This window comes from Anneissia japonica, unplaced genomic scaffold (genome assembly GCF_011630105.1).
Source record: "Anneissia japonica isolate Jap-2015-1 unplaced genomic scaffold, ASM1163010v1 scaffold287715_len1027211_cov185, whole genome shotgun sequence".
Lineage (NCBI taxonomy): Eukaryota > Metazoa > Echinodermata > Crinoidea > Comatulida > Comatulidae > Anneissia > Anneissia japonica.
The window spans coordinates 423,525-438,321 of NW_022724789.1; the positions used below are offsets into that span (position 1 = coordinate 423,525).

Sequence of the window (14,797 nt, forward strand, 5' to 3'; positions counted from 1 at the left end):
GATGTGTATAAGAGACAGTGTAATATGTATTTGAATTAAATAATTTATTATCAAGATAAAAACTATCTTGTCCTATTTTAAGAACTGTTACATTTATAACTAAAATTGATTACCTAATACTCCGGGTTGATATACATTTTTACAGGTTCACAAAGGAGTGAAAGGATTTGTGATGTCACCAGATGGAGTGGGTCTACCCAATGCATCAATTTCAGTGGAGGGGATTGATCACATTGTTAGAACAGCCGGAGGCGGAGACTATTGGAGACTTTTAGTTCCAGGGACCTATCAGGTCACAGCTTCATTTGACGGGTATGTGTGTGTATGTTCTGTATATGCTTTAGAGTTGTGGTGGTGGTTCATTTAAGCACCGCTGCAATGCCCATCCTTTATCTACCTTTTCTACCATTTATGTTACCTTTTGAAAGACATTTCCTGTTTATGGTGAGCTCAAAAACAAACCCAAAACTCAGCTAAAACCAGGTTGTTTGATTCTTAAATTAAATGTTTTAGCAGATTTTTGAAGTGTTTTTTAAAGTTCATATCAAAACAAACAGTTAGCATAATGTTTGCAGGAAGAAAATTAAGTGACTATTTTATTTGATGAGATAAGTAATGTTTTCACTGAAACACAATTTTTCTTTTTTTTTTATCACACAACACATTAAAAAGACAACGTAAATTTACAAAATTAAAATTAGGTTCTATTTGAAATATTAAGGCCAACTTAAACAGTGTCATACAATGTACCCCAACATGAAATATCTTCCAGGACAGTGTCAGGTTGTCATGAGAATATTGCATGCATTCTACAACTCAATATCTATGGACGTAGTCTCATAAAGACTTAATGCGTCTGTGTTTAACTCACGCACTGGCACTGTGAGATGATAAATCGGGTCTGGCTGCAATTTTCTCATCCTTTCGTGCCTGCATCTTACGATGCTATCTGATTTGGCTTTTATTGAAATTACAGATTTGAGTCTGTGACTAAAGATGTTACTGTAATGGAGGATTGGGCTGTGCAAGTCAATTTCACCCTGACACAAGGCTGGGCACAAACGTACGACTTTGATCTGCCTCAAAATGCTAGTCGCTACATAACCAATGAGGAACTCATCGATAAGATTGTAGAGATAGGTAGATTACATCCCAGCATAGCGGAGGTGAAGGGGCTTGGACAGACTAGCGCGGGTCTGAAAATCTTGGCTGTGGAATTAACTAATCGTCATGATCAGACTATCAGTGACAGACCAAGTGTGGCTTTGATTGGTGGAATGAGAGGTGATGAGCCTGTCGGTAGGGAGATACTATGGAGACTTTTAAGGCATTTCTCAGAGGGTATGTAATATAGTTATGTTTAAATTTCTTTTACATGCTTGTGCAGACATACTCTATGCTGTGGTAGTGCAATTTTTCTGTAGAATGGAATGTTTTAAGATTCATTGCAGTTCATTTCATTTGACAGGCATGCCAAGTACAGTGTGAATATATTTTTATCAGGGAGTTGGTAATTGGTCCCAAGTTTTGACAGATGACCAATGGCTGATAGCACCCTGTCCGATATTGGGCTATGTTTAGAGTAACATTAACCCTATTGAACTTACAGTAGCATTATCAACAAGCTATACAGTAGCTGTAAAACGCTAGTCTCTACAATGTACTCATGCAGCTATGAGGAGTCTATTTTTAAACCAAATTGATTATAATATAATTAATTATAATCAGCAGTCAGCAATCTATCTTAATCATGTCTTCAGATCAGTTTAATGATCGATTATAGAGTAGAGCACTGGTCTTGTGGTTAGTGTGTCAAACTTACACTGCCACAGTCTTTGGTTTGATTCATATAGGAGTTATTTATTGATTACTGTCTAATATAAGGTTGTATGTAATAAATATGGGAACTGTATTATTTACACATCCTTTTATAATTGGCAAATAAAATGTAAGTTTATAATATTGAATGTTATTGCAAAGTTTATTAAATCAGTACAAAAAAACTAGATCCTATTTTATTGGTGTTTACTTTATAAGATTTGTAACAATCAAATTTGATGTGACAAATTTATGTGATGTGCCCATGTATGGGTATGATGATTTCATATTACACTCAAATATGGGCATATCATATTTATAAAATTCTGTAGTTATGGATTAAGCTTTAGTTGAGTCTTTCTTTTTCTTTATAGTAATTATTAAATTTAAAAATAGTTATGAATATTGTATTTTCTTGTAGGTCATGAGAAGAGTGACGAAGGCATTTCGAAGATCCTAGATACCACAAGGATCACGATAATTCCGGCTGCTGACTTGGACTCCTTTCCAACCGCTGCTGAGAATGACTGTGGACAGCGAACACAAATGAATGAAATGGTAAGATTGTTTGTTATCTTTTTCTGTTCATCTATATACATTAAAATACCTTTATTAAAGGCTCCATATAAAACTCGAAATCATACCATTTATGAAATCACTTGTCTCTATGGTATTTGTTACATTATCAAGTTTTTTTGGTATCCACATGCATTTGTTGATTTGTATAGTGTAATAACTTATAACATTTGCTTTTTTCTGTATTTTTTTTTTAAGGTGCGATTTTTCTCTTTGTATTGAGTATCTTGTTTTACATAGATAGATATTTAATTGTTATAGCTTCTAGGCCTGTTTAAATAATAAATATGTGTTTACATGATGATTATATTACAATAATTTATATAATTAGAGGAAGTATCTTTATGTATTGTGCATTTTTAAATATTTAATTATTTGTAATATGTCTAGCTAGGCCTATGTGTTTTTTCAAGCTAATAAATATATACTACATTACTCTTTTACATTATGGTTATTACATAAATTTGGCAATTAAGAAAATTATATATATTGTTGTTTCTGTTTGGCCTTCAGTCCATGATTCTTTGTGTTTTGTTGTTTCAAATGTTTATTAATGAATAAATAAGTTATTTGAAAAAAATTGCTTTACTTGAAGGGGGAATACATTCCATGTTTTAATGATATGATTTTGCTGGCCAGTTACTTTTTTAACATCATGGAGGTATTAAAATTATTTAATAATGTATGATGCTTTTGTTGTTTTGTTTCGGCAGAATCAAGAATCACCAGTAGTTCATGCCATTCTATCTTTTTTTGAAAGTCAAAACTTCTCACTTGTGTTAAGCATTGAATCAAGTGGGTTTTGGATGAGGTAAGTCATTATTGATTATTCGCTTGTAAAAATACGGCCACAGTAAGCCCTTGAGCTTCAAATCTAAGCTCATAGGCTGAAGTGCCTCTCTCTCTCCTTCCTTAGCATTTGAGCTAGAATAGGCCGGTGTTGGGGCTCGCAACTCGTCCTGCACATCCATTTTATTTACCTCTATAGCATGTGTAGGTACTGCAATGATATAACGGAATTAGTGTCCATTGTTTATTCAAGTATTTGGTGACGTACTGAGCCATATTTTTGAGTTACTATCAATGAGAGTTTTAAATATGAACAAAAGCTTGAACTTGAAACCATATGTATTTGTTGTCATGTACAGATTTTTAAAATATTTAAAAAATTTTAAGTGCCTGATGGTTTTAATGTCTGTTACAAGTTTTTCTCTTGCCTTTTATAATGTCTCTTTTTTAGAATCTGTAAAATTGTACAATTCAGTCTTTAATACCGCAATTACAATTATTTTTGAATAAAATACCTTTATGAATGAATGAATGAATGAATAAACAATAGATTTATTTTCTTCTGATTATGCTTTGAACTACAATTTAACTCATTTATCTGAATTAATTTTTAGTCATTGAATTTATCACTTTAAAAACATTTATATTATTCCACTCTTGCAGAATTCCATTAGACAACCCTGTTTATACAAGTCGAAAGACCCACGGCTCTGTCACTGAGGATGATGAGCTGCTGTCATACTTGGCTGAGTCCTATTCTGTGGACCATTCCACTATGGGCAGTAGGGCTTGTAATGGACATGTGTTCCCATCTGGTATGGTTCATGGGGCAGACCTAAGTCCTACAGATAACACGCTGCAAGATTATCTTTATCTGCATAAAAATTTAAACATGGTAAGTGTAGTCAACATTTGATGTAGTCTTGTATATTTTATTATGCTCCTGAATATGTTACTGAGATAGGTTGGCTTTTTTTGAATTCATTATTTTAAACATATTTGCATATTTATATCACTTTGTTTCTGTTTTAGATCACGGCTCATGTTTCATGTTGCAAGCATCCAGATCACTCAAAGATCCCAGAACTATGGCAACAGAATCTTCAACCAATCATGAACTTCATAAAGAAAGCAAATCAAGGTGGGTTCACATGTGTTCATCAGATTGGTATTTAACACAGCACTAGTCTTCAAATTATTGTGTGCAAAATTAATAATAATAATAATAATAATAATAATAATAATAATAATAATAATAATAATAATAATAATAATAATACCACATGTTACAGGCCTGTCACTAGAGAATCCTTGTGGAGCTTTTTGTTTGAAACTGTAGAAAAAATGAGCAGCCAAAGGAAAATTATGATGATTCTGATAAACAGTTATAATAAAGCAGTCTAATTCATTGATACTTAGATAAACCAAATAGTAAAAAAAAAAAAAAAAATCAGTACAGTTTGAACACCGCCCAGAAAATTATGAATCGTCTGCTATGTTCATATGATTGTATTTCCTTTCATAATTTCATTGATTGATTAAATGATTTTTTTTGAATGGTTGACAAATTAAATATTTAATCAATCAATTATTCAAATATTCATTTTGTCAACCCACGGAGATGATTTTGAGTAACACTTTTTTTTCTTCAGGTGTCCATGTTCACCTGGTTAATGAGCAAGGTTCACCTGTAACAGATGCAATGGTCAGTCAGTGGAGTCACACTTGTCCATTCACCTTTGAACCCAGTGAACAACGATTCCACAAGTTATTAGAAGAGGGCAAAAACACTATAACAGTTGTTGCCCCTGGTTACAGTATGACTACAAAGGAGGTAACAGTCCAAAAGAATCAGGTATGTTAGAAATTAATTATCATAATAGTAATTATTATGCCTGTTTATATAATACTGCCTTACATAATTGAAGACCTGTCCCATCTCTTCTTTATTAACATTACTGCCTTAATAATTAGATACATAATATGATAATAATAGTAATATACAAAGACCTCATACTTCAATTGTGCATTAATATGTCAGAAGTCATGTCATCCAAACAAATCTTACCCCTTGTGTATTGTCTGCATTTTGTAGTGTTTTATGTATTACAAGTGTTTGAAAAGTGGTGTTCATATTCTTCTACACCATACATTTGAATACCTCCCTCTTCTATTTTTTTGTAGTATACTTCATAAATTGCAGATTTAGATTGTTTTGATAATGTCGCCAAAATGGTATCTATAACAAAAAGTAATATTCGAAAGTTATGTTGTATATTAAGAAGATCATTATTGTTTTTCAGGTCATATACAGTCAGTCCTAATTTTTTTGTTTTTTTTTTGCCTAAAACTTGAAAGGTTACAATTTCTATGCATAACTTCCAGCAATAACTTTTGTTAATACAGTAAAACATCCATTTTACGAACGTCAATTTTACGAATAGTCAATTTTACGAATGATCTTTGCCCCTGATGACGTCACCAACGATCAATTAATTTCCGTAAAAAAAGTCCAATTGCGCCCGTTTTACAAAGTGATAATGTATATTTTTCTTGATAAAATCAAGTTTGTTGTATTTATTAATTAATAGTTCGATCTTTTTTTCCATTTCTGGTAAAATAATCACTATATTATTGTAATAACCTAACCATAACATTAAACTACCAACGCAAGTGTCGTCGGATTGAGCGCACATGTTTACGATGACGAACAAGAGTGTTGGGGTCACCAACTTATTGACATCGTGAATGCTAGATATGATCGCGAAATGCATGTAAACAATACAATGCGGCAATCTAACAACTAGAAAGAACACGATAGAAAGGTCCATAAAACATACAGATGTTTGAATAAGAGTTAAAATAACATTTTGTCAAGTGGAAGAATGCCAGCTATTAAAATAAATTTTTTTCTAAGGTAAATTCAGCTAGACTCTGTGTGACAGACCACGCTGCTGTCGGTTCGTGCTAGGCCTGGCTGCCGTCAGCTTATCAGTGCTCAATGGAAGGCGATAGCTAGGCCTAGGTATTGGAAACTGACACCCGATCTAGTTTACAAATTTTTTAATTTACGAATACCCCTTGTTACCAAGGGGTACATAAAATGGACATTTTACTGTATTATATTATTCTTTGTAGATGACATCTGTTACGGTGGAATTGAAGTCGGAGCACATCCTCAGATACCACGATTATGATGCAATGCTGTCAAAGTTACGAAACATTACATTCAGTAATCCGTCCTTATGTAGTTTACACCCGTGAGTATTCACACAAACTTTTGCAATAAACAAATATATTAATTCGGTAACATTCTTGAGTTTTTTTTTGGCGAGTCGAGAAGCCGAGCAGAAAGGCAGGGGTGCTGCTAACAGCATTATCATCGGCGCTGGTTCCAGTCGCTCGTATTCAAGAACCCATTGCATCTTTTGCAAGAGTTATCATGATGCTATGGTTCATTTCAGCCCTTGTCTGCGACTGCTACAGTAGTCACGGACCACGCTCAAGTGCAGTGCAGCACGACGATGCTACGAGTTATGGGATATTCGCCTACCTTTAACTATTTTTGGTCTTTACAATTTTCCAGCAAAATATCAAATTTTTATTATAATAAATTGTTCTTTATAGTATTGGCAAGACCAAACAATTCCGTCAAATATGGGCATTAGAAATCGGCCAGCACAAACCTGAACCAAACACTGCTGAGAAACCACATGTAAAATTCCTTGCCAATATCCATGGTAATGAAGTCGTTGGCCGTGAACTGCTGCTGGCCTTAGCCAGTTACCTGGTTGATAGTTATGGGAGTGATGACCTTGTAACGCATGTAAGTCTAATGCCATCCTACAATTTATTCGCATTAATGTAGTTTATTCTGACATCTCGGTACACATTTATACTTCGAGGTGGAGAGAAAAAAACATAATTTGAGGATACAGTTAAAATTATTTGTCTGTGCACATAGCACTGTACACGAGTAAGTCTCATTCACACAGTCATTAGAACAAATGCTTATGAAAAACATGCTTGGCTCCTTCCCCAGTGGAGTATTCTATAATTTGTTGTATTAAATTAATCATGCATTGGCACTCAAACCTCCTTGGCACCTACTTATACTCTCAGATGGAGAGTGACAATGTGGAGAAAATGCTATGCCCAATGACATAAATGACCTGCACAGCAAGGGCTTTGAACCCCCAACCTCAAGCTTGGGAGTGTAAGCCACAACTGCTGTGCCAACCACTTCCACGAAAAATTGCAGCGTCATATTCAAGCTTCTGTTCCCAAATTTAAGATCTCAAACCACCATGTCAAGTCTGTCATAAAATAAATATACATCAAAATAAATAAATAAATAATTAAAATAAAATTAATTAATTTATTCAAAATAATAATGCAGAAAAAAGGCTACATGTACACTCTGCAGGTGGAAAACAATGCCGTGAGCAGCTCTACCAAGAGATGGATACGTGCGCCTAATAAGATGACATTATTATTATTATTATTATTATTATTATTATATTGATATAAATAAAGGATTGATTAATATTTAATCAAAGATGTAGTAGAGGTGGGCAGGGCCAGCCTACCTTGAAGTTTTTCACCCTGTCTAAGGTAATTTCATTGTCCTCCACCCACCTTTATTAACCCCATTGCCCATCCTGAAAATAAAATCCACTCTTATTTAGAGTTTATACCAAAGTTACTACCATCCATGCTTTAAGTGTCTACTATCTACCCTTAGTTTCCTCCAGCTACAAACCTGTCAAATGACTGACTTAGAACTGTCAATTTTTTTACTTTCCATAGCTCGTTGATTCAACTCACATTCACCTGATTCCAATGGTGAACCCGGATGGCAGCCAACAAGCCGAAGGCGAAGAAGGCAACTGCGCTAGTACTAAAGGACAAAATAATACAAATAATGTTGATATTGACATTACTTTCCCAAGTGAGTTTTACAAAATATTGTCAAATTAAAATGGGTATTTCTAGACTTAGTCTTAAAAGGATGAATTGAAAACTGGGTTAATCAAAAGGACAAATAAAACAGTGTTGAGTAGAAGTTAATTTATTTTGGAGAAAATGCTAACCATTCTTCAAATTTAACCTACTGCCTTGTTCATGTATAAAATCATTTTTTGTTCTTTGTAGTAAATAAAATGAATAATAGTCACTTTGAACCGCAACCAGAAACCAATAATTTGATAAAATGGATGAAGAAGACTCAGTTCTCCATATCTGTTGCCCTCTACAGCGGAACCAGTGTAGTCAAACTTCCTTATAACTTCATCCATAAAAACAGTAAGTTATTGATTTTTGTTTTTATATTTTTTATTTAAAAATATCTTAATTTTTTATGTTTTAATTTGACTCCTAAACATCTTGAAGGTTGTGTGAGCAATAAAACGGCATTACACAATTGTCTCCACAAACCTTTACCCAAAAAAAAAAAAGAAACAAATTAAAAAATATGTGATTTTATATATATAAAATAGCTTTTCTTTATGTCAAAAATTAAGTCAATTCCTATTTATATTTCATATACATCTCAAATTATGTCAAATATTATTGGTGATGAAAAATATTATTTATTTTGCATACATATTTGTCTTTCATAGATCATGCAAGTGAAACTGTGACACCAGATAATGACGTGTTCAGATACCTTGCAAGTACATATGCTCAAGCACATCCCAGCATGCATCAGGGGAATCCGCAATGCCCAGATCATCAAGGTACTAGGAACAAATCAGGAGAGATGTCTTTCACTTTCTTGTCCTCCTTGGTGTTAATGTTGGTTGTGGAGGCGTGGTGTTTTTTTTTTTGGTGATTAGAGGTGATGGTAGAGTCACTGGTGTTTTGGTAGCATTGTTGTTATTGATGATGGTAGTGTTGGTGGTGTTGGTTGTGGTAGTAGTGTTGGTGGTGATGATTGTAGTGTTGGTGACAATGATAGTGTTTTGTGATAATGCTAGTGATGGTGGTTATGACAGTGTCGATGGTGATGGTGATGTTGGTAATGGTAGTGGTGGTGATGATTCATGGTGTTGGTAGCTATGATATGGTTGATGATGATGGTAATAATGTTAATGATGATGGTAGTGTTGGTGATTATGTTAGTGTTGGTGATGATGTTAATATTGGTCATGATGTTAGTGCAGGTGCATTTGTGTTGCTAATGGTGTTGGTGATGGCAGTGTTAGCCAATAGTGTTGATGCTGTTACTTTAAGCTATAAAGATATACAAACTATACATTTTTCATTTGATTGACAGGAGATCATTTTGAAGGTGGTATGGTAAATGGAGCAAAATGGCATGGTCACACAGGTAGCATGCAGGTAAGTGTAACTTACAGTGTTCTATTGATGTCCCCAAGCAAAATATATTATATGCATTTGTGTATATAGGGGCTTGTAATTTAGCATTATATTGCTTTTGTATGTAGATACACAGTACCCAACTTCTTATGGTATTTCTATAATCAATTTAATACTATTGCTGCGTTTGCAGGATTACAATTATGATGAATTGAACTGTTTGGAATTAGCAGTGTACACTGGTTGCTGTCACCACCCAAAAGAGGTGGAGCTACAATCCATATGGCATGCCCACCGGAAGCCCCTGTTGGCTATGATTGAACAGGTAGAGGATTATATCATCATCATCATTATTCTCATCATTGCTATCATTATCATTATCAACATTCATTGATATATATATATATTGGTGAAAGTGATGACAATGAAAACAAAAGTCAAGTTGACGTATTTTTGGAACATAATTTATTAAACACGAATATATATTATTATTATTATGTAAGATTCATCGTAATTTGTTTGAACTAATTATACTATATTCTTTGAAAAAATGTGTTTAATATGAATTTAAAATGATTTAGAATATTGAAATAAAAAACATTTGATCATCATCATTATCATCATTATAATTGTCATAGTTATTTCATTATAATTATCATCCTCATCTTCAACATGCTCGTCATTATCATTATTATCATCATGAATATCATTATAATCATCATCATTATCATCATATCATCATCCAACTAATGTGTAGGCCACCAGAATGTCATGATGTAATTCAGAAGTTGTTATTCATTGTTATTAATATTTATTACCATTTCTTTTTCATCAATTTAGGCCCACTTTGGCGTACAAGGTAGCATTCAAGACCACTATGGTCGCAATATCGGTGGCGCCACGGTGAAAGTGGACGGTCGGCAACACGTGGCCACATCCTCGGAGTCCGGTTACTTCCACCAGCTTCTGCTTCCTGGCACATACCATGTCAAGGTAGAAGCCAAGGGCTATAGTGTGACTACAGTAGATATTGTGGTACCTAACCGTGCAGCGAACAACATCACCATTATACTGTATGAGGAAACATATATATTTGGAATGAGGCCATCATTTTTTATCATGTTTGTTGGTAAGTTGACTAGTAGAGCTAAATAAAAAATTTTAATTCTTTATCTGTAATTTTTTTTTACCTATGACAACAATTGTTTGCAGTTTTTACTGTTTTATGTACATATTTTGTATTTGTTCATTAGATAATAATGGGCTATGTTTAGAGTAATTTTGACCTTTTCAACTTAGTTACAGTAATAAATAATTTAAAAACTCTGCTGCCTTTAAAAACATAATTTTGTTTAATTGTTTCAGGTGTGGCCCTTGCTGTTATCATGTTGTTGATCCTATGCCTCATCCGTGTCTGTAATGGAAACAGACACGGCCATCACAGGAAAGGATTCTACCGACTGGACGGTGACAAAATGTACCAAGAGGAGTTTGCAGACCGAATGGCTATGAAAGCATTTAATTCAAAACAAACATTACTTAGTAATGGTTACCATGACAACTTCAGTGAATCAAGTAGCGAGGAAGACGTTATCTTTAATACGTGACCTTAGATTTATGATTATTTTTTTAAGACAGGACGTCAGAAGAATTAGATTTTATAATTGGAAATGCAGATAGGTTGATTTTTATGAGGTTCAGTTGAAAATATTTAGAAATGATTCATTCATGCCTAAGAAACAAGCTTTATAAAACAATTTTTCAATACTGCGTATATGTAATTATTTTTTTTTTTTAAATTGTTGAAGATAGCATGTAAACTTAATGATGCACAAATAGCAGCATATGGGATATTAAATTGGGGTGTGGGGAGGCTGATGGGATGATAGTGTTGTAGAACAGTAAGGTGGGGAACTTGCTGGGGAATGATGTGACAGTTAAACCCTAGTGTCGCACTATTTTAAACAACTTTTGTTTTTTGATTTGCGCCATAATATTTTACATTATTTTATCTAGACCTGGACAAAATTTATAGGTAGAATGGTAAGTGTTGAGGTAGGGGGAAACTTTGATATAAGTTAGAGGAATAAGTTGTATTGTTTACGGAAATAATTTATGTTGTACAAGAAAAAAATGTTATTTGTAACAGTCAATGCTAGTACTGTTTGTCTAGCCTATAAAGCAGTATATATGTTTTTCAATTGGTTTATTTTATCTTATTCTGAAAGTGTACTTATTTGATAACATTGAGATCATTACTCGCATTCTTTCATAGGGGAATAACAAGGTCTACAGTGCTTCTGGTCCTACTTCAAAGCAATGACTGACAAAATACAGAACTTATTTTCTGTATATTCTAAATCTGTTACTTCCAAATATGATTCCAATCAGCAAAAGGCTTGGAAGTTAAAAATGCTTGCCTTCGAGATCCAAAGTCCAGGGGAAAATTATTATGGGATATCTCACTCATGTTTTCTGCTGTAAATATTGCTTCCTGCATATATTATGCAGTGTGATTTGTAAAAAGTTATGCACACATTGTTTTCTGGTTGTGGAAATGCACTTAAAAAAATCCCAGAATATATGTGTATAAAGATAATTACTATTGTGATCCGTTTTGTGTTTAAATAATAAGGTCAGAGATTGAGACCTATTGAAGGATATCCTGTACGAAATAGTATCACCACAGAGTTTTTTATAACAACTTCCTGGTAACATGCTGCATCGCTCCAATAAAAGAAATTATGTTTTTAAACTTTGAAACTACAATAGTTGGTTTATGCGATAGGAATAACGTTAAAAGAAGCCTCTTTTCCTGTAAAGGACAATCATTTTTCAGATTTAAAGTCAAATATTGCAGTTTTTTTTTATGATTAGCGTCAAATAACAACAGAAAACCGCCTTTAGCCGTGTTATTTGAAACGATGATTGGAGAAAAAGAATCACAACTCTCAGACTGACTTCCAAAAAATGTATACAATTTTCAAGATTGCCTGTCTCTTCCAGCTTTATTATATGTGTGGCTCAGATGTTGACTGTCAACACTAAGTTCAGGCCAGGCTTGCCAGTTTGTTTGAGCTCTATTAACTGTGTGGCTCTAATGTTCACTGTCAACACTAAGTTCAAGCTTGCCAGTCTATTCCAGCTCTATTAGATGTGTGGCTCTAATGTTCGCTCTCAACACTATCAAATTGTCTGATAAGTATCTGTGATGTGCACATATATGGGCATGATGATGTCATTTCACACCCAAATATGGGCAAATTGCAGCTATTTGTCACATAAATGATTGGACTATGTGCTGTGATTGCTGCAATATTTAAATGATCAAAATATTATAGTAATTGTTATTGTCGTGATGGAATGATAGACAATAACTGATTTGCGTCAGGAGAAACATGTATAGGTGTAATTTTGCCCTACCTGACGTGGAAATGTACCGAATACTCAGTACATTTGAAAACAACTGCGAAATGTACTGAGTATTCGGTACATTTCCACGTCAGGTAGGGCAAAATTACACCTATACAAAATATTATAGTTATTATAATTATTATTTTTAGTTGAGAAATATATGATATGGACTTGCTTTGGTTTTTAGCTGGTGTATTCATGATTTTTATTAAGTGATACAACATTTTATTTCAATCAGTTGCTTTGGCAGTCAGAAGTACATACAGTAATTGCATAATTGCGATTATGTAAAAGTGATTGTATTTTTGGTATTTTTTACAACTTTTAATTATTTTCTATGGCTGAATAACGTGATACTAAATTTGATATTTGTTTTTAAGTTAAATTTATAAGTTGTATTACAAATATAGATCTGCAATTATTTTCAGTTTATTAAAATAATCATGAACCTCACAGTCCAGGAAACATCTACCGGTATGCCCTTGGGTGACCGTGGATGTTGGGGTACACAGACACTTAAGGTTGTTTGAACGCCTACTTTATCAAATTAAGTAAAATAATAATAATAAATTTTAAATAGAACAGAAAATAAACAGACAATTAAAAATAATGTAAGGTTTGGTGATGGTATACCTGGTGTGATACCTGGCACTTGTGCGTGCCAGGCATATATTACAGGTTGGGCCATGAGTGGGCCTTGTATTCAATTTTTTAAATAAAGTGTGTTACATACAAAAATAATAGTTTCTAAGAAATTATAAAATATGATACCTATTTCTGTATTCTAGAAAATAAAATAGCTTAGATCATTTGCCTAAAGCTTATATTTGGGTACCCATCATGGTTTGTTATTGCCCATAATGCCTTGCAATATTTCGTTCAGATATGGTGATATTTGGACAAACAATATGAAACTGAGATGTATGAAGAAATATGTTATACTATAGCACTTCACTACTTAAATGTACAAATATTCATAACTACTGTAACTTCTATAGCTAATTTTGTAAATTATATCATTTAAAATCTCTATATAATCCATAGAATTTATCAAAGTCATTAGTAGATATTATTTAAATTTCTTTGTAGTTTATTAATATAATTAATTTACTTTATGCAATTTAATTGCATGAAGTTTTGGGACTTGGATCAGTTTTTGAATATGTTGACTATATAATAAACAGACAAAGACAATTATAAGAGATAACTTAGATATAGTTTTTTTTTGTTTTTGCTGGTAAATTTGAAAGGTTTTTACATTATCATCATCATAAATATCTACAGTATCATCCCTTTGTCTTTAATTAATGTTTGATGATGGTTATGATGATATGATAATCGCATGTAAACACATGCATGTGTGGTACAACATGTGAGTGTGGGATAAACGCCGATTCCTGGCCCTGTTCTGATTGGGCAATTGTTAAATTTGATTGGCACTCATGATAGGTCCTTTGTCATCATTCATGTACACACCCACTTTTCTTCCTTTGCCAATTTATGAAGCATCAGTGATGTTTCAGGGGTGCGCAGGGATATGCACTTCCCCCAAAAAAACTCGTACCCCCCCAGTCATAACACCTTATTTTGCATCCACCCCCCTCTCCCAATTAGATCTCCCCATTTCAAGACTCCTAGACAGTGGCATGTCTACGGGGTGCACATGCCCTTCCAAAAATGACTTGCGTAGCACCCCTCAACTGATCATTAATGCCCCCACTTCACCTTTGCGCCCCCATCAGCACCCCCCATTTCAAGACTTCTACATACGCCACTGCTCCTAGATTCGCCACTGTGAGACTTCAGGGCTAAATCATATTGATGTCCATCTATACCGTGAATGTCCACAAAAATCATTGGCCTATGCCTCTGATTATCA

General features: G+C 33.6%; 1 protein-coding gene across 1 annotated transcript in view; it reads left to right on the forward strand.

Moving 5' to 3' along the window:
- Positions 1 to 14,128, forward strand: part of LOC117112593 (carboxypeptidase D-like) — a 29,180-nt gene extending 15,052 nt beyond the window's left edge. The window contains exons 10-25 of the mRNA XM_033255693.1: positions 146 to 312; positions 977 to 1,341; positions 2,240 to 2,376; positions 3,108 to 3,205; positions 3,847 to 4,078; positions 4,216 to 4,324; positions 4,836 to 5,038; positions 6,322 to 6,443; positions 6,811 to 7,009; positions 7,993 to 8,134; positions 8,338 to 8,487; positions 8,805 to 8,921; positions 9,461 to 9,525; positions 9,698 to 9,829; positions 10,345 to 10,633; positions 10,870 to 14,128. Of these exons, the coding sequence (XP_033111584.1) occupies positions 146 to 312; positions 977 to 1,341; positions 2,240 to 2,376; positions 3,108 to 3,205; positions 3,847 to 4,078; positions 4,216 to 4,324; positions 4,836 to 5,038; positions 6,322 to 6,443; positions 6,811 to 7,009; positions 7,993 to 8,134; positions 8,338 to 8,487; positions 8,805 to 8,921; positions 9,461 to 9,525; positions 9,698 to 9,829; positions 10,345 to 10,633; positions 10,870 to 11,111 (2,769 nt within the window). The 3' untranslated portion in view covers positions 11,112 to 14,128. The remainder of the gene's footprint in view (positions 1 to 145; positions 313 to 976; positions 1,342 to 2,239; positions 2,377 to 3,107; positions 3,206 to 3,846; positions 4,079 to 4,215; positions 4,325 to 4,835; positions 5,039 to 6,321; positions 6,444 to 6,810; positions 7,010 to 7,992; positions 8,135 to 8,337; positions 8,488 to 8,804; positions 8,922 to 9,460; positions 9,526 to 9,697; positions 9,830 to 10,344; positions 10,634 to 10,869) is intronic.
- Positions 14,129 to 14,797: the final 669 nt, after the last annotated feature.